Raw genomic sequence first — 18,977 nt, 5'->3', positions numbered from 1 at the left:
TTAATTTGATTAACGGAAGCGCATTTCTAGGAAATGTAATAGGATTGTGCAAGAATTACAGGAAAGAGCCAATCGTGAGGCGAACGAAGTTGTGGTCTACGTTAATGCTTTCCGTGTTATTAAGTCACAACAGGTGTGCTAATATCCAGAGATTCCCATACATTTGAGACTGATTTATCTTGACAGAAGCTGAAGGGAAACAGGTTCTTGACATACCTCCCTTGTTTATAATCCTGTAGCGTAAAACACAGAGATAAAATTCACTCCCGTGCTTGAACATAAATGCATTAGACTGGGATGATCATAGTTGTCCAAGACTATTGCGCTCCTGTCTCAAAAGAAAATAAGAGTGTCAGTGGTTAGTGAAAGCAGTTTCCAAAACCTATGGTCTTCAAGGGCTTCATCGCCGGGTTGAAGAAGTCAAGTGGAGGGAGTCAATGAGAGCATTTGTCTCTGATTTAGTCACGTCACTTAACATGCTGTCCGTTCAGCCATGGCAATATGGGTGAGCTGATGTTCTCCAACCAACCCAGGAGCTGCTTTAACATGACTCGCTTGTTGGTGGCTCAGTCAGGGGAACTGGATCAATAAGGTCTCCAGTGCGCTTTCTTCATCTTGGTTACAACTACATATTTCCATATCATCCTGTAGCAGAGCTTTCAAGTCTGTGGAATAATGTACTGTAGTCCTACAACAGAATGAATAAGCACTAGTTGATGTTGAATGTGCGCGTCTGTAATATATTCATGTTTGCGTGTTGTGCTCCCGGATTGTGCGCTTTCAGAAGGTCATTAATTGTGAAGAATAATAAAGTAGATGGTGGAGAGCCGGGACAACGGTTCAATGCGGTACAGTCACTGGGCCCATCCTTTCACCAGCCCGGCTGCTGCCTTCTTGTATTTCTTATCAGAAAATGAAGTGAGCTTATCAGATTCATTAAGTGGATTAGCCTCCGATATTGAGTTGGCCAAGATGCATAAGCATCTGAGACTCTTGATCAGACCTCTCAAGGTCAACAAGAGAAATTGATTTTTAGTGTTTTTATTTTGTTTGTTTTTTACATTTTACCATCCTCAGTGGAAAGGCAGTGTTTTTAGTTATGTACTCCCATATGCCGTTATATATTAATCTACACAAATTATTGAATAAAAGGATGCTGTCGTTTTGAGAGAGTTGACATTTTTTTCAGTTCAGCAACAGAAGTGTGATCAGGTCAGCTGTGAGTCGGAAGTTACAGACACAGACCGAAGGACGAACTCATATTCCCTCAATATGCTACTTTAGAAACTGACTCAGATGATTCACTTTATTCCTTTTTGTCTTTCTTCAATTAATGAAAATATTGTTTATTCAACTTATATTACATGTATGTATTAGACAAGCATCTGCAATTATATTTCCCTGCTAATTTTCAGAGGTTTCAGCAAGTTAATTAAGTTCATTAAAACACCAGAATCCTGTATTTTATTCTAAAGTGGCAACAATGATAGTGAAAATCGCACTTGAGTTATGAATCGTCTCGGTATGCAAGGTAAATACTATATACTTTAAACCAAACTGTAGTGCCTTTTGAATAGATTTTAAATGTTTCCGCTTCTCAGTGCCAACGATTGGTATAAATCATAATGTACACTCACCTAAAGGATTATTAGGAACACCTGTTCAATTTCTCATTAATGCAATTATCTAACCAACCAATCACATGGCAGTTGCTTCAATGCATTTAGGGGTGTGGTCCTGGTCAAGACAATCTCCTGAACTCCAAACTGAATGTCTGAATGGGAAAGAAAGGTGATTTAAGCAATTTTGAGCGTGGCGTGGTTGTTGGTGCCAGACGGGCCGGTCTGAGTATTTCACAATCTGCTCAGTTACTGGGATTTTCACGCACAACCATTTCTAGGGTTTACAAAGAATGGTGTGAAAAGGGAAAAACATCCAGTATGCGGCAGTCCTGTGGGAAAAAATGCCTTGTTGATGCTAGAGGTCAGAGGAGAATGGGCCGACTGATTCAAGCTGATCGAAGAGTAACTTTGACGGATGTTTTCTTGGCACACTTTAGGCCCCTTAGTGCCAATTGGGCATCGTTTAAATGCCACGGCCTACCTGAGCATTGTTTCTGACCATGTCCATCCCTTTATGACCACCATGTACCCATCCTCTGATGGCTACTTCCAGCAGGATAATGCACCATGTCACAAAGGTCGAATCATTTCAAATTGGTTTCTTGAACATGACAATGAGTTCACTGTACTAACTGGCCCCCACAGTCACCAGATCTCAACCCAATAGAGCATCTTTGGGATGTGGTGGAACGGGAGCTTCGTGCCCTGGATGTGCATCCCACAAATCTCCATCAACTGCAAGATGCTATCCTATCAATATGGGCCAACATTTCGAAAGAATGCTTTCAGCACCTTGTTGAATCAATGCCACGTAGAATTAAGGCAGTTCTGAAGGCGAAAGGGGGTCAAACACAGTATTAGTATGGTGTTCCTAATAATCCTTTAGGTGAGTGTATATTGGAAATCTCTTTAATTTCTATAATTCATGGAAAACCTACAGTTTTTATGCCCACAAAGGAAGTCTCTGAATGTTGTGAATGATTGTCTGGAAGTGTATTTTCTACCCTGCTGACAAGTTCAGACTGTTTTCTAAACAGACCTGATGTTCATATGGACAGGGCCCCTCTCTCTTCTTTTATCCAGTTTTAATATATCCTTGATAATATTCTGGAAATTAGGTATTATGTTGTCCCCTCCATTCACTTTATTTTAAGCAATTTCAGCTGCTCCAAATCTTCTGCATTGCAAAGCCAGGCCATCAGGTTTGTGGTGTCAGGAGAGCTAATTGCAACTGCCCCCTCTCATCTCAAAGCCAAATGATATGGAGTAAGATTTTAACCATTACGTCACAAAACATGTATCGCTGTCCTAGAACATGAGCATTGAAGAGGAACCAGAATAATTCCTCGTCTTGAAGGAGCGTCTCGCACAGGTTAAAGGAACTGAATTTCCTCGGTCATGACAAAGATTGCGAAGGGATTCGGGTCGAGTACGCCGAATCCTCCGCGGTGCCAGCAAAGTCAACCCAAAGGACTACTGCAGGCTCAAAAGTTAAACAAGGCCACCGGGTCAGAGGAGGAAATTAAGATGAGATTCATTAAAACTGAAAATATGAGTCACTTCTTTAAATAGAGGTTTGAGGGTATCTGGAAAAATGCTTGTAGTTGAAGGTGACTCCTTGTTGGGTTCCTGGCAGTTCATACATTTCCTCAGCAAGGGATAAGTGAAAAGATTGTATCAAGTCAGAGAGATTTCAGTGCTTTCCAAAGAGTGCGCCTTTACCCTTTGCGTCACCTTTCAGCGAGATTTTAAAAATGCATGAAGGGAGTTACTTCCATATTTTGCTTTCCTTGTTTTTTGTTTTTTAAAGCAGGCTTTCTAAATTAAAGTACCTTGAACTTAGGAAAGCAGAGCAGACAGATACTGAGCTTTGTAAAGCAAAATGGTGACATGCTCAGGGCTCCCCCAGCCATGAGACCGGCTGTTCTGCTGAATTGCTCCAGTTACAGAAAAGGTCTCCTGGGATCAACTACCATGAAATATAAAACAATGCACCAGCATGATGCTCGTTCAGGTTCACTTCACATGCAGCTTGTTTCTACATTTGAAACAGATAAAATGTCCAGATTGTCGATGGTTATCATGTCTTCACATGGACTGATGTCTCAATCTGTGCCTGAAGCAAGTCCACTTAAATAGTGTTGTTGTTGTTCTGGGACACCTGTGGGTTCATGAACACCATTGAAGGATCATTTGAAGAGCGTTTAAAAACAAAGTCTTCTCAGATTTGACGTTCCTCTGATGAATATTAAAGCTGACTATCTATAAAATAAGAAAGAGTTACACATGCCAGGGAATACCAATACAATACAGGTTCACAATGCAGTGTCATCACACAAAGAGAGGGAAACTGCCCAATCTACGGCCTTCCCAATCAAATGTCCAAATAAACCTCATCCAGAAAGTGTCCAAACACCCTCAGCGTGGAAAAAAAATAATCTCTTTCTCTCTGTCTGATGATCGAATGTTTCTCGTTTCTCGCAGAGCTCCCCAGCAGCCCCCATGGCCAGTTCACCTTCCGACCGCTCCCCCCACCGCCACCCCCACCGCACGCCTGTACCTGCAGCCGCCCGCCGCCCCACTCGGGCGAGAACCTCCAGAGGAACACCATGCCCGCCCGCAGCCAGACGAGCCAGGCGAGCCAGGCGGCGGGGGACTCCGGTGCCAACACGCAGCAGGACAGCGTTCAGCTCCACAACAGCTGGGTCCTCAACAGCAACATCCCACTGGAGACCAGGTTAGTGGGCGGCAGCGCCTCAGCACTTTTTAGTTTGTTTGTTTGTTTGTTTGTTTGTTTGTTTGACTGCTTGTTTTTCACAGCAACACAATTGCTGTCCGTCTGGCACAAGAGTTTGTTTTTTGTTATTTCTTTGCTGTGAACAAAACTTGCCTGTGAGACTCTCCACAAACTGGGTCTGGGTCTAACTGGAGGCATCTTGAAGCTAGAAATATGATATTAGTTGCAAATTGAGTATGTACTGGACAAGATGGCTTTATAATTGGAGAAAGACTACAACAGACCATCTATGAATCCCGTAGGCAAGCGTCTAGTGCTCCCACATGTATATCGTATGGATCAACACAACCAACCAGCCCTCGCACATTGTATTTGCACCTGCCACACAACCACACAGTCTCTACCACATTCTCATATTACTAAGCTTCAAGACACCATTCCATTCAAAAATATATTTGGTCTATTTTAGTCAATACTAATCTATGTTTTGTATTGTTATTATATTATAGTCTACATTTGGTCAAAGTACCAACAAAGGGTTGCCTTTACATTATGTTGCAATAATGTAATCTTCAATGAATGCTAAGAGAATCATGTGTTAGATTAATCCAAGTACGAACTGTTTCAATCAAGTATAAGAATAATTTTGCAGTGTTGTCCAATGTGAGTACTGTGCCTTGATTTTAATTGTGTTTTATTATACCTGTATATCACTGTGCCACACTTTAGCATGCCTGTGCTGTGGTAAACTACAGTAAAGGATTCACAGGGTTGATGATTGCATATAACAGATATAAATAATATGTGTATCCTGTTTTGGGAGGTGTTCTTTGGGAGCTCAAAATATACTCTGAAACTTGTAATCTCAGAACCAAATGGTTAATTATTAGCCTAGCGATCACAGCAGCCCTGTCCGTACACACTTGCATTTTTAAATTTTCTGAATATAGTATAACTCATTTGTAGATGGGTATTGAAAAAGCCTTTCATTTTAGAAAAAATACCGATTCACATTTATGTACCTGAATTCCAGGAAGAACTGTCTTCAAGCACCTAATCTAGCACAGCAAACAGTCTCCCGTTGTTTGGATTTGTGCGTCTGTGTTTCCATGTATATCTATCCGAGCTGCACAGCAGTCTGGACTATCTTGGATCCCATCTCCAGCAGCTCCAGGCAGGACTGGCTTTGCAAAGTCCTCCTCTAATGGAGCCGTGAGATAAATAATCTGTTTGCATTTTTAATGAAGAGTTAGTAGCAGACGAATCTCCCTCTATAATGACATTGTGTGACATTGGCAGGTAGCCAGACACAAGGAAGATTTTTTAATGAGGTATGAATCAACTCATAATTAGATCTTCTTTAGGTTAAGAGAGAGAGAGAGAGAGAGAGAGAGGAGAAAAAATTGATACTGATGCATTTTTTTAAACGAAGTCACTTTTTTAGTTTTGAAGAGGCCCCAAATTCCTCACCCATACATGAGGTTACCAAAGAGCACATAATGAGACCAGCTTCTACCGGTTTGTACCAGATGCATCTCTCTGCAAACACACAATACAAATTTAGTACAGAACGTACGTTCTAGTAAAACCACAAGAAGATGGGGAAGTGGGCACACAACCCCCCTTTGCCTATCTAGACATGCATTAGATATGTGTGGAATAGGAATAACAAAATGGTCACATATGTCTCCATATTTGGGCATAAAATAGAAAGCATTGTGTTTAAGCTTAATCAGGAAGATAGTGAGGATATCATAAGATAGGGAGTTGTCTCCCCCTTATTGGTTCAAACTCACCTGGTCCAGGATATCGCAGTATGTATTTAACATCATGTAAGCTCTATAATTTTAGGGAAGTAAGGACAGAGACCTGCGTGTCTGTGTGTATTACTTTTCTCCAAGTGGCTTGAATAAAGACTGTTTAATTCAATCTACTCTACAGTCTGATTTCTGAAAGCAATTAAAAAGGGGATTCTTCAAGTTTATTGCAAAGGAGCAGGCTTTGAGAACATTTAAGCACCACAATGCCACCTTTTTTAAGTGACAGGAATAACTCCCGTCTCGAACGCGAACACCACGCGTATGATTTGTATTTATTTTTCATGAGGAGCGGGCCACATTGCGGCACACGGGACTCACACTTTGAAACAATCTGTTTCTTGGCCACCCTCCTCGTTCTTCAGACGGTCGGAGAGAAAATAAAAAGTTTAAAGAGCTGAAACATGCCCAACAAACTGGGTTAGGTAGGATGATAATTGATAAGCAGTCAGGAGGAACAATCCGTCCTGGCAGCTGCATGAGGTTACAGGTGAAATGAAATTGGCTCCCGTTCAGCCCTGTCTCTTGAATTTTATTTTTATTTTCTCCCTCCCCTGTGTAAAGCATGATTTAAAATTTCCATGTCAGTACTTGGTTCATCTGTCAAGTTCAAGTTTGGATGAGTGACTCTGATACAAACCTTTAAAAATGTCTTTCTTCGAGCAGGGCTTCGGTGCTTTTCTCTCTGGCAGTTCCTAGAAGCCCCACAGTTAATAGCTTTGCACTAGCTGTTAACCATGGCTTTCTTTAAAGAAATGCAAATCATTTCATCTACCTAAAATCCTTCAGATCAACTCTGTGCCTAGTGGATTGTGTTTAAGAAAAAGACACCACTTTAATGTTGACGTTTTATTCAAGCTTTATTGATTTACCATTTGACCTCACCTAAGACTATTAACTTAATATTTTACCGTCACAAACATGTCATACAACTCGGATCTAATATAAAATATGTTTAACTGTAAACTAAATGAGTGAAACAATCCATTGTTCCATTGTTGGTGAGTCTAATGCATCAACTACATTTCTTTTTAGTATTTTACCCTTTTTATGTAATGTCTACATTTAGTGCATCGTGTTTGTTGGTAGTTTTTTTTGGCGAGCCAGGGTCCTTACAATTTGAAGTCCATTTTCTATCAACACAAAGTTTAGTAGGGATAGAAATAACACACACATACACACACACACACACACTTTTCTACAGCTCTCGGGGGAAATAATGTTTCAGATATGGAATTTGATCCTGTCTGGTAGAGAGAAGCACTGGATATTGTCCAGCACTTGTTAACAGTAATAACTAAGATCAGGGAATGTGAGAGGTTATGATGAGAAAAAGGAGAGGTTTGTGACTTATATATATACAGTGAGGGAAAAAAGTATTTGATCCCCTGCTGATTTTGTACGTTTGCCCACTGACAAAGAAATGATCAGTCTATAATTTTAATGGTAGGTGTATTTTAACAGTGAGAGACAGAATAACAACAACAAAATCCAGAAAAATGCATTTCAAAAAAGTTATAAATTGATTTGCATGTTAATGAGGGAAATAAGTATTTGATCGCCTATCAATCAGCAAGATTTCTGGCTCCCAGGTGTCTTTTACACAGGTAACGAGCTGAGATTAGGAGCACTCTCTTAAAGGGACTCTCCTAATCTCAGCTCGTTACCTGTATAAAAGACACCTGTCCACAGAAGCAATCAATCAATCAGATTTCAAACTCTCCACCATGGCCAAGACCAAAGAGCTGTCCAAGGATGTCAGGGACAAGATTGTAGACCTACACAAGGCTGGAATGGGCTACAAGACCATCGCCAATCAGCTTGGTGAGAAGGTGACAACAGTTGGTGTGATTATTCGTAAATGGAAGAAACACAAAATAACTGTCAGTCTCCCTCGGTCTGGGGCTCCATGCAAGATCTCACCTCGTGGAGTTTCAATGATCATGAGAACGGTGAGGAATCAGCCCAGAACTACACGGGAGGATCTTGTTAATGATCTCAAGGCAGCTGGGACCATAGTCACCAAGAAAACAATTGGTAACACACTATGCCATGAAGGACTGAAATCCTGCAGCGCCCGCAAGGTCCCCCTGCTCAAGAAAGCACACGTACAGGCCCGTCTGAAGTTTGCCAATGAACATCTGAATGATTCAGAGGAGAACTGGGTGAAAGTGTTGTGGTCAGATGAGACCAAAATCGAGCTCTTTGGCATCAACTCAACTCGCCGTGTTTGGAGGAGGAGGAATGACCCCAAGAACACCATCCCCATGTCAAACATGGAGGTGGAAACATTATGCTTTGGGGGTGTTTTTCTGCTAAGGGGACAGGACAACTGCACCGCATCAAAGGGACGATGGACGGGGCCATGTACCGTCAAATCTTGGCTGAGAACCTCCTTCCCTCAGCCAGGGCATTGAAAATGGGTCGTGGATGGGTATTCCAGCATGACAATGACCCAAAACACACAGCCAAGACAACAAAGGAGTGGCTCAAGAAGAAGCACATTAAGGTCCTGTAGTGGCCTAGCCAGTCTCCAGACCTTAATCCCATAGAAAATCTGTGGAGGGAGCTGAAGGTTCGAGTTGCCAAACGTCAGCCTCGAAACCTTAATGACTTGGAGAGGATCTGCAAAGAGGAGTGGGACAAAATCCCTCCTGAGATGTGTGCAAACCTGGTGGCCAACTACAAGAAACGTCTGACCTCTGTGATTGCCAACAAGGGTTTTGCCACCAAGTACTAAGTCGAAGGGGTCAAATACTTATTTCCCTCATTAACATGCAAATCAATGTATAACTTTTTTGAAATGCATTTTTCTGGATTTTTTTGTTGTTATTCTGTCTCTCACTGTTAAAATACACCTACCATTAAAATTATAGACTGATCATTTCTTTGTCAGTGGGCAAACATACAAAATCAGCAGGGGATCAAATACTTTTTTCCCTCACTGTATATCGCCATCAGCATTAACAGCCATGGAGAGAGAGACATCCGGATCTCTTCTTTTGTGTGTGTGGACAGACAGTATCGAGGGTGGGAGTAGATTTGAGCTATATTTGTTATGGGCATGGAGATCATTTGTTAATGGTAGATTCATTTTCTATCTTATGATGTTGATTGGAATGAAAAAGCAAGGCCATGTAAGTCGTGTTTTTTCAATTAACCTCAAACTCATCTGAATCTTTATAAATGGTATCAGATATTTTTTTCTGAACGACATGCATTTCACAATAAGTACATTTATACCATGGTGACAAAAATACTCTTTTCATAATAAATGGAGAACAGCCCACTCAGGATCGCATGCGAACACATCTCTTAATAAAAGTAGCATTTATATCTGGTGTTATTTGTTTGTTTGTTGGGTTTACGGCAGAGTTATTGACTGCAAGGTCTTAAGTTGAAGACCCTGCGGAGCTTAAAATTGACCGCAACATTATACAAATTGTGTTCTGTCTCTTCTCGTTGCCACCTGACAATTCCTCTTTCATTTTTTTTTCTCACATACATCGGGATTCGTTTGCCTGCTCCGAGGTCAGCCCTTTGTTATGATTAAGTATTCGACAGCAGGCTGTACAGTCCTCTGACAGACCTTGCCAGAGATAACCGTGTGTTTCTGGAAACCTGTATAGCTATGAAAGCCAAACACAGTGGCAGCTTCAGATGTTAAACTTAATATTCAAATTATACAGAATTAAATATTAAATGTGTTTCACAGGAATGCATCTGTCATTACGTCTCAAAAGTCCCCGAAGGGAGTTCAGTCAAGTTTCTATCGGCATTAATATATTAAACACAAACTGAATCTTTAAAAATAAAGTTTGTAAAAAGTAATTAGGTTTCGCTGTCTTATGTAATCCTGCAAATCATCTGGGTTTACTACCCCGAAATGCAACATAAATATAACGTAATACTTTGGGAAAGTGAAACTACGCTGGTATATTCTCCTGCCAAGGTGTTATTGAAAAGTTCACTTTTAATATCCCTGGACTCGAATCGAACGCTGTGAAGAATGATGCCAAAGAAACCAGTAGCAAATATTTTTTAATAGATGGTTCATAACACTTTCGTCTTACTTTCTAAGACCCCAGTGGTACAGCAAGAAGCTATATTTGAAAGCACAGAACACAAAACAAAATAATTGATTGAGGCGCAGGTAAAAACTGGTTTAGTTGATGCTGAATATTTGTCTGCCGTTTGTTTACCTTTCTCCTTCTCTAAATACAGTCTAGGGTGTTACATTTCAGCTGAATTAATTACATGTGATCAAGTATGCAGTGTAAGGGGAAATAATTGCATCTGTAGGTTTGAATAATGTTAAATAAAGCACTGCCACTCGTGAAAATGTTATGGCAAATATTCAGGTAGATCACTGGAAAAAATAACTGTCAATTTACCGAAAAACAAGAGTCCATTGTATTTTATATAGATCTAGGTGTCTTTAACACAGCAATGAATCATAATTTGTACAGTGGCTCCCTGGGTAGTTATCAGGGCTAGTGTTCAGTGTAATCAGATTACAACACCAGCAGGCAGGATACTTTTTTTCTCTGATTACGCTCCCTGCTATCAAATATATATGGGAAGCATTAAAAATAAATGTAGCAAATGTGTATGACGATGTGACAAAGGAGACTTGCTTTCCCACAGATTTTACTGCATTCGCGTTCAGTCACTTGCTTTTCAAGCCATCGCTAAATGAAACAAACTAATGATCATTTGGAGATTTTAACTTGAATTGATCATTAAATCACCTTGAGCATAACTGTGTGTATGTTTTTTAAATTGTGAATATCACATGGACATTATAAATGGCAGACACTCACTCTGTCTCTCTCTTTCTCTCTCTACATTTGTGTGTGTTTATATATGTATTTGTATATTATTAGTAGTATTGTCTATTTGAAGAATTACAGGGAAAATTGTTCCTGAATTTTTCAAATAGCCAAACAAACAAACAAACCACCACATTTGTCAAGCTGATGTTTGTGTGTTTGCATTGTGAAAGCTCCTCCATCCGCTGTTTGCCGCCTCTAACATGTTTAATTGTATCTTTCATTTCCGTTGCATCATCCTAATGTGTGTGACAAGAGTACGGTATTCTGACAGCTTTGTACGAGATCCCGTCTACACGTATAACAGGACGCCATCATTTCGCCATCATCATTACCAATTTTTCCTGTTTACAACGAGCCAACAGACCTCATCGCAGCCCTGTTTTTGAACGGGTTTTAATAGCACAGGCATTGCTAAAGCAGAAATGTGCCCAAAAGATGGCAGCTGTGTCTCTAGCAAAGTCATGGACAGAGTAAGGGGTTAATCGGTTAAGACAGAGACTGGAAATTTCCCCAACTGCTTGATTAATAAAGATGGAAAAATAAATAAATAATGAAGAGATGAGCCTTTCGTCCAGACCGAATATTATGCTCAGGATTATATTTCTGCAGGAGAGGTGCCCCTGGAACAAGATACCTGGAGCAAAACCTTTATTTTGAAACTAATATCTGTTGGCACTGGTTTGCTTGTCACTCACTGGTTCCACCCCCCCCCCCCCCCCCCCCATTATTTTTATTTGTTACAGAATTGGGGAAGGGAAAAAAAGAAAAGAAAAAAATCCCGCAACTGTAGTCATACATCGGTGCTCGATGGTGGTTCATCAATCAGGCGATGGGGAGCATTTAAAAAAAGAAAACCTCATTTGATTTGAAGGTGAAACGCAACCGTAAATGAATGTGGTCTCAGCGTGGCACTGCAGGGCCACCGTACATCTCCTTCTGCATGACTGACTGAGCTCGTCCGTGCCCTCGCGCTTGTGAAAGTCTAAAACTTTCTGTGCAGGGGAGCCAAAGTGTGTGGGCATCAGGGGAAACAAAGACCTCCTTCATGTGCCACCCCAGATTAATTCACTGCCTCCCTTTAGGGGGGCGCAGGTGTGTGAGAGGGTCGAGAAGACAAATCACACGGGCCGCTGGTAATATCCCACCATGGGCGCGGAAAATCCGTCATCCTAGCGGGCTTCATCCGTATGGATTCGCCCCTCTTCGAGTGTTATCAGGAATAGGTACAGCATGCTGGGAGCAATCCTGTGAATGGATGAAATCACACTCTACAGACCTGGCAGATAATATCATTTCCCTAGATGAGGCCATTATTCACCTGAGTGGCACTAGAAAAGTGCTGCTCAGACCCTGACACACACAAAGACACACACACACACCCCTGCCCTTGTGATTGTGAAACACATACAAGTACAGTTCACATACCATGGTGTGCTGTTGTTTCCACCAAACCATAGTTAACTGGACCGTATTTGTAGGCCCATCCTGTTATTCATCCTCCTTGTCACCAAAACTGGGCCAAAACGTCATCATTTTTAGTGTTATTTGTACGATAATGGACAAGCATACAAGCTCCCATTATGTGGTCTTCCAAATCACCAGACCTTGCTTTCTGAGTCTTTGCTTCCTTTCTTATTCTCTCTCTCTCTCTCTCTCTCTCTCTCTCTCTCTCTCTCTCTCTCTCTCTCTCTCTCTCTCTCTCTCAGGGCACTTCAAGTCACAAGTTTATTGCTACCGAGCTCAAAGCCAGCATGAGACAATGTCCTGTGAGATTTTTACAGATTCATTCTGTGACATTACACAGTGCCAAGACACATTTCTACCAACAAATGAATACATTCTGAAGAGTTCATGTAACCTGAAACTGTGTGTGTGTGTGTGTGTGTGTGTGTGTGTGTGTGTGTGTGTTTTCATTATCATTTAGCCTTTTTCCACAAACAAAAAGGACAAGTATTGAATTAGAAAGTACAATTTGCTCAGATTACCTCATGCAGGACTTGAATAATTATGGAAAGCTTAGGTTGAATACAATATATATTTTACCTCTCTCTCTCTTTCAATAAAAGTCAAACAAAATTACTAAACATTTGCTTGGGGAAAACTGTAGGCTTTTAGCAATAACTAGAATACATCAATGTATAATTTCTTGCTGTCAAGGAAGACCTGCTAATGTTAGACAGATCCTTACTTTCCAAGTGTTTAGAAACAAGATCCGAAGTTCTTTATCTCAGATCTCAGCAATTGTCAACCATGTAATTTCGCATGAATTAAACGTAGAGTAGCAAGTGGACAAATGACGGGGACACTTTTCTGTGAGAGAGTCTGCGCTCCTTACGGTACACAATGTCTTTGATCCAAGCTTCCGCTGTATATAGTTTAAGCAACTTTCATATCTGAAGATTTCAATCAGCTGAGTAAATAGGAACTCCAGAGCACAAAGGTCCTGATAACAGCTGGCAATTGCCCAGCATCGATGCAATTACGTGTTTCTGTGGCCTCAGCACATCAGCGCCATTCATAACTATACACGTAGTTTTTTTAATAATTTCTTTAAATTACACGGGGATAGAAATTGATTCATTATTATCGACTATTTTTTCGCACTTAATAATAATATTTGGTTGTGTCAGCAGTACAATGGCTCCTATCTCTCTAGTAACCGAGCGCGATCAATTTCCTCACGTGAGAGCCATCTGAATCGTCCGAAAGCTCGATTAATCAATGCTGCTGTCCAACTATTCTCGGTGTATAACCGGTTGGAATTTATTCACTGTTCCATAAGCAGGCTGATAACAGAGACAAACCACCGGCATGTTGTGTTAAAGCCACATACTAGAGGTACTAGTTTCAGCTGTCCCTGTATTTAATATCTCAGGGTGTTTGACTTCAAATGTTTTACACCAAACATGCCGCCCACGTACCACTAAAGTGCACAAGTGACAACGGTTACATGTTAAAGATCACGGGAAGCTAATACTGATTGCGGAGGTTTAAAGTCATAGAAAAGGAAATCATTGCATCATTACTTAATACTATCATCTATGAGCTGCATTTTGTGTCAGAATTAAGCTATTTTATTATATATTTTCGTCTTAGTAGAACACATACATATATATTCTATTAAGAGTTCTGAAAGAGCATTATTCTTGCTGATATTATTTGTATATTTATGCATATATGTGTTCAGTATGTGAGACATATAAGGTTAAATGTTATTCAGCTCTGAAAGCTAGTTTTCTTCATCCTTTCTGCCATGGTTTTAGCAGATTAAAATGTATGTGTATGCCAAACAGCTGCTGATCAATTTTAATATCACCTACTTTGAAGGTGACCTTGTATAAGTTTGAGGATGTTATTTGTTTAATTGAATCCACTAAAGATATGGGTTCGTGGTGGCCTGGGTTTTTAATTAGGGAGTCGTGTTTCTTTCTTTCTTTCTTTTTTTCTTTTTTCTAAAGGTGCCCTTTCAGCTTATTTAAAATCCAAGGCGATGTTGTTTCTCAAGGTCGGGACCACAGCGAACAGAGACATTGTGTCACCCCTTTCATAAACTGAAATCAATATAAAGAGAGGCCTCGCCGTCACTGTCAGTTTTATAATTATGATAATAAATGTTATTTATAGAGCCCCTTGTCTTGTGTGCCGCTCAGTGCTGCACTAACAAAAACATAATATCGTTCCAAAATAGAGCCCTTTTAAAAGCGGGTGTGCATTCATTAGAGGCAGGGAATCGATGCGTTCAACCATTGAATATAATATGCATGTCTGCAAGATGTGTTTGTATGTTTTAAAGAGAGATATGACCCAGCTGTGTGAGTCTGAGTCTCTCATCAGGGCATTCTTCAGTTTTCAAGAACTTCCAAATGCTCTGACTACTTTCCAAGTTATGTTTCAAGAAAGGATTGGACACAGTACACAGCTTGACAGTTATCTGTCCTTTAAGCCAGGGGACTGTAGGAGTGTTTTTGTTTGTTTGTACATCCCCAAAAATAACAATACAACATCACTAAAGAAGTCAAACCTTTGGATAACTAGACCCAATGATGTCCGATCCACAGTTTTTGATTGTGTTTCAGTTTGTGAAGAATTGTTTTGTAAAGGGGAGAAGAAAACTGTCAGGGTCTGAAAAAGCAAAGACTGAAAAAATATGGATTGTGAATGCATGTTAAATTTAATCTCTCTCTCTCTCTCTCTCTCTCTTTCTCTCTCTGTTTCTGTCTCTTTGTCTATAATATTGTTCATATGAAGGTGGGTCCTCTGAAGGTTTTCAGCGGCTTCAGTGTGTAGACATTTTTCCAGTCAAATGCTTTTTCTTTTAGCGTAATATTGTATATTGTATGTTAAGTAAAGAAAAGCACATACCCTGTGATGATACCTGTGAATGTCAATGCCAGTGCAATCCCACTGGCAGGAGACCTTTGGCTACGATGTGAAGTAACCCGCCTCTACCTTCAATGCCCTTTCCGTTCTGTCTTGTAGGCATTTCCTGTTTAAGCACGGATCTGGCTCCTCTGCTCTCTTCAGCGCGGCCAGCCAGAACTATCCTCTAACCTCCAACACTGTTTACTCCCCACCTCCTAGACCTCTCCCTCGAAGCACCTTTTCCAGACCTGCCTTCACTTTCAACAAACCCTACAAGTGCTGCAACTGGAAGTGCACCGCTCTGAGTGCCACCGCCATTACCGTAACATTAGCACTTCTGCTAGCCTATGTTATTGGTAAGCTTTCCTTTTCTTCTTCTGTTTTTTTTTTTCCTGGTTTCCGTTTCCTCCGAGTGTCTGTTCTTTTCCTCCGTTTTCATTTCCTTGTAAAGACTTCCTGCGCTTTTTTTTTCGCTTTTTTTTCTTCTAGCTCTCTGTCTCCCGACTCAAGGTCAAATTGGAAATGATCACACTTAAAGATTAATTCATACACCGAAAAATTAAAGCGCATTAGTATTCAAGACTACCTAATTAGGGAGTCGCCGAGATAAATTAAAAAAAAACCTGGGTGCCATTAGAAGTTAATTGATGTCAAGACGTTTCTTCTTGAAGATTATTGAGTAGATCCTTAATCTAGTGAGAACTTTTCAAGGAGTATCTTTGTGATCAATGTAAACTAGTCTCAGATCTGTAATAAGGAAATTAAATGATAAAATAAATAATAATTATTTTTTAACAACATTGACCTTACAGGGGATGTGTAAAGTTTCCAACTGTTTTGGAACAATATCATCTGACCTTAATTCAAAGATCTGAATCTGTTTTCAACGAAGATAAGATAGATAAATATAGTTTAATTAACAAGTTTTGCTAAACTAATCACTGATTTTTTTTCCCCTCAAATGATGGGTGTGAATACTTTCGACTGCAACTGCGCATGTGTTAGTGTGGATAGTTCTTTACTGATTATTGTGTTTATTGATTATTTTGTGGTTAGTAGTTTGTGGTTGAGGGAAGCATTAGTTTAAAGTGATGCAGTGTGATTCCTAATAGCGCAGTCTGGGGTCAAACAGTCCATCACTATGTGTCCTTGTGTTCAGAGGAAGCCAGTCCTCTCATTGTGTGACCATGTTCCCTGTGATTTGTGATGACAGCTCTGAGGTATCGCTGGGTGCAACACAATCTGTGGTAGCCCTGCCTGTGGGGGTGAAGCCTTGTTCTCTGGACTGAGTGACTATTCCTATTGCAATCTTGATTAATAAATAAGATGGGGGGAGAAAAGCATAGTTCAAGGATAAGTCATGCTTCCTTTCTGAGATATGATCCAAGATCACAGCCCAGGTCATCTCAAAACAATTGATGTTTATTTTAATGTGTTTTTGTGTTATTTTTTTTTATTTTTTATGTAGCAATAGCACGTCTCCTCTAAAAAGATTGGGCGGTGCTTTAGGATTGATGTGAAACATTCTCTAATGAATATCTCCGTTTATATCATCACATGAGTGGACAATTATTGAGCTTTCTGCCACCCGTTTCCGACAACAAAATGTGTCGAAATGTGCATATCTGCCGTGATTAGCGTTGTGATGAAATAAATGTACTGGACACACAAGAAAAGGCTTTGAAAATCATCCTGTTAACGTATTAATCCAAAGATAATGACACAGCACTGCTACAACCAAGACACCAAGTTCATGTTGTTTAATTATAGCTTACCAAACAGCTTGTAACATGCCAATCGGTAAGAGCACTACAGAAAGCCCTCAGTGTACATCGCAAGCATGTTCAATTAGCTCTGTTTTGTATTGTTAATTGAGCCGCAGAAAGAGCCATTTTGTTGGTAGCGTGACAGGAGCTCAACACAGGTCCCCTGCCCTTGCCCGGAGAGTAATACCACACAAGTGATTTTTCTAGCCTCTGTCCCGTGCCTGTGGTTAATATGCAGTGTTCCCCAATCATGTATTAATAATGAAATGATGAACTTTAAGACTCTGTTTCGTTTCTCTCCAAATGCCCTGCAGAGGTCTGCTAACTTTATAGCTCTGCCTTCATATCCTTCATGGATGTTTTTGCCACCGAGATGGCTTTTTAACATGATGCCCTGAAGCTTTCAACCCGAGATCAATATCGCCGCTACAAAGCAAATAGAAAGCACAACACATAACAGGCTAATAATAACAGTTATCCCATTTGCTAAACTAGGCGGCCGCATTTTTGTTCCCATTTAATGAGACAATTGACAGCAGAAGGCGGTTTTGTTTCTGGTATTTATCACTTTTACACGGCGCCGTGTTTCTGTTGCGTGCCTCGCAAATTCAACTTGCGTTTCTTTAAAAAACAGCAACGCAGCCTTCAGTTCCTGTTTTATTATTAATAGGATTTTTCCGAAGAACTTGCATGTTATAAGTGACGGATGAAACCGCGTGTGCTGTGTCTGTAGGCCTGGGGTGTCATAAATACATATTGTTTGTGGAAAAACAAATGGGGGGAGGGGGATTCCTCTCATTGTCGAAATGCAGGACTGAACATGCCAAATTAGCCTTTAAATGTTAATCTTCTTCAAGCTGCTTCCATTACTGAATGATCTTTCCAAACATATTATAATGAATGTAATGTCAACTAAAATTAAAGTGCATATTATTCATGAAAATGCCAAATAAATCACAGAGTGGAAAAATCTATTACCCACAATGCCTCACTGTAAATGTGGAGTCATTGGATATGCCCGGTGTCACACCTTACAAGCTGTTTTCTGCTCCTTGACAAAGGTTTACGAGCTGTACTGTTCCCCAGTGACAACAGCGACCGAGAGGTAGTTTAGTTTTATTCAGTGAATTACATATTGAAAAGGACATTTAGACAGAAATGCCAGTATTATAAGACGGGAGGAGAGACATTGACAGACACGGGCTTGTGTTTATCGCAGTCATGCTAAACGCAAGATAACAACTAGCAAATGGGAATGTCAGTTTGTTAGGGGGTTTATTTGTTTGTATGCTGGGTTTGTTTTATCAGTGTTTTTTGAGAAGGCTCTAGCCCAGGTATATAGTCAAATAAATGGCTCGCATTCAAAAACAAAACTGCAGGAAACTTCTTTCAGAATCGATTGGAGGAAGACTTTTTAAAACTTTTTTATAAGTCTTCTTTTGGAAATTCTGAGAAATGAAACGCAAAACAAGACACGTTATCTTTTCAAGTTAACATGAAAGGGACATGTTTGAAAGATGCATCATTGTTCACATTGTTGCACACAGGGGAGCAGCGACTCTGCGGGAAAGTTTCCGCCGCAGAACAGGGTCAGACCAGTTGAAAAATGCAGTGCAGAAAATAACCACAACCTTTGAATTCGAAATCTACAATAATCTTTCATCATCTCCCTCTTGTTGACCAACCTTTGTTCTGAAGTGAGGAGTTTTTGCTGAGTAATTTGACTCTTCTTTTAGTAAAAATCTCACAGAAAAGTCTGTTGGATTGAGTATTTGGGGAATCTCATTCAGCTGGAAGGTAAAAAAAAAAAAAAAAGTTTTCTCCAGCATATTCTTCTA

At 40.3% G+C, this 18,977-nt stretch overlaps 1 protein-coding gene across 1 annotated transcript in view; it reads left to right on the top strand.

Moving 5' to 3' along the window:
• Window positions 1-4,127: 4,127 nt before the first annotated feature.
• Window positions 4,128-18,977, top strand: part of tenm1 (teneurin transmembrane protein 1) — a 125,903-nt gene continuing 111,053 nt past the window's right edge. Inside the window, exons 1-2 of the mRNA XM_066714683.1 lie at window positions 4,128-4,359; window positions 15,491-15,729. Of these exons, the coding sequence (XP_066570780.1) occupies window positions 4,232-4,359; window positions 15,491-15,729 (367 nt within the window). The 5' untranslated portion in view covers window positions 4,128-4,231. The remainder of the gene's footprint in view (window positions 4,360-15,490; window positions 15,730-18,977) is intronic.

Source organism: Amia ocellicauda, chromosome 10 (genome assembly GCF_036373705.1).
Source record: "Amia ocellicauda isolate fAmiCal2 chromosome 10, fAmiCal2.hap1, whole genome shotgun sequence".
NCBI lineage: Eukaryota > Metazoa > Chordata > Actinopteri > Amiiformes > Amiidae > Amia > Amia ocellicauda.
Note: the sequence above shows the minus strand (reverse complement) of the source record. Positions and strands in the feature narration are given on the sequence as shown.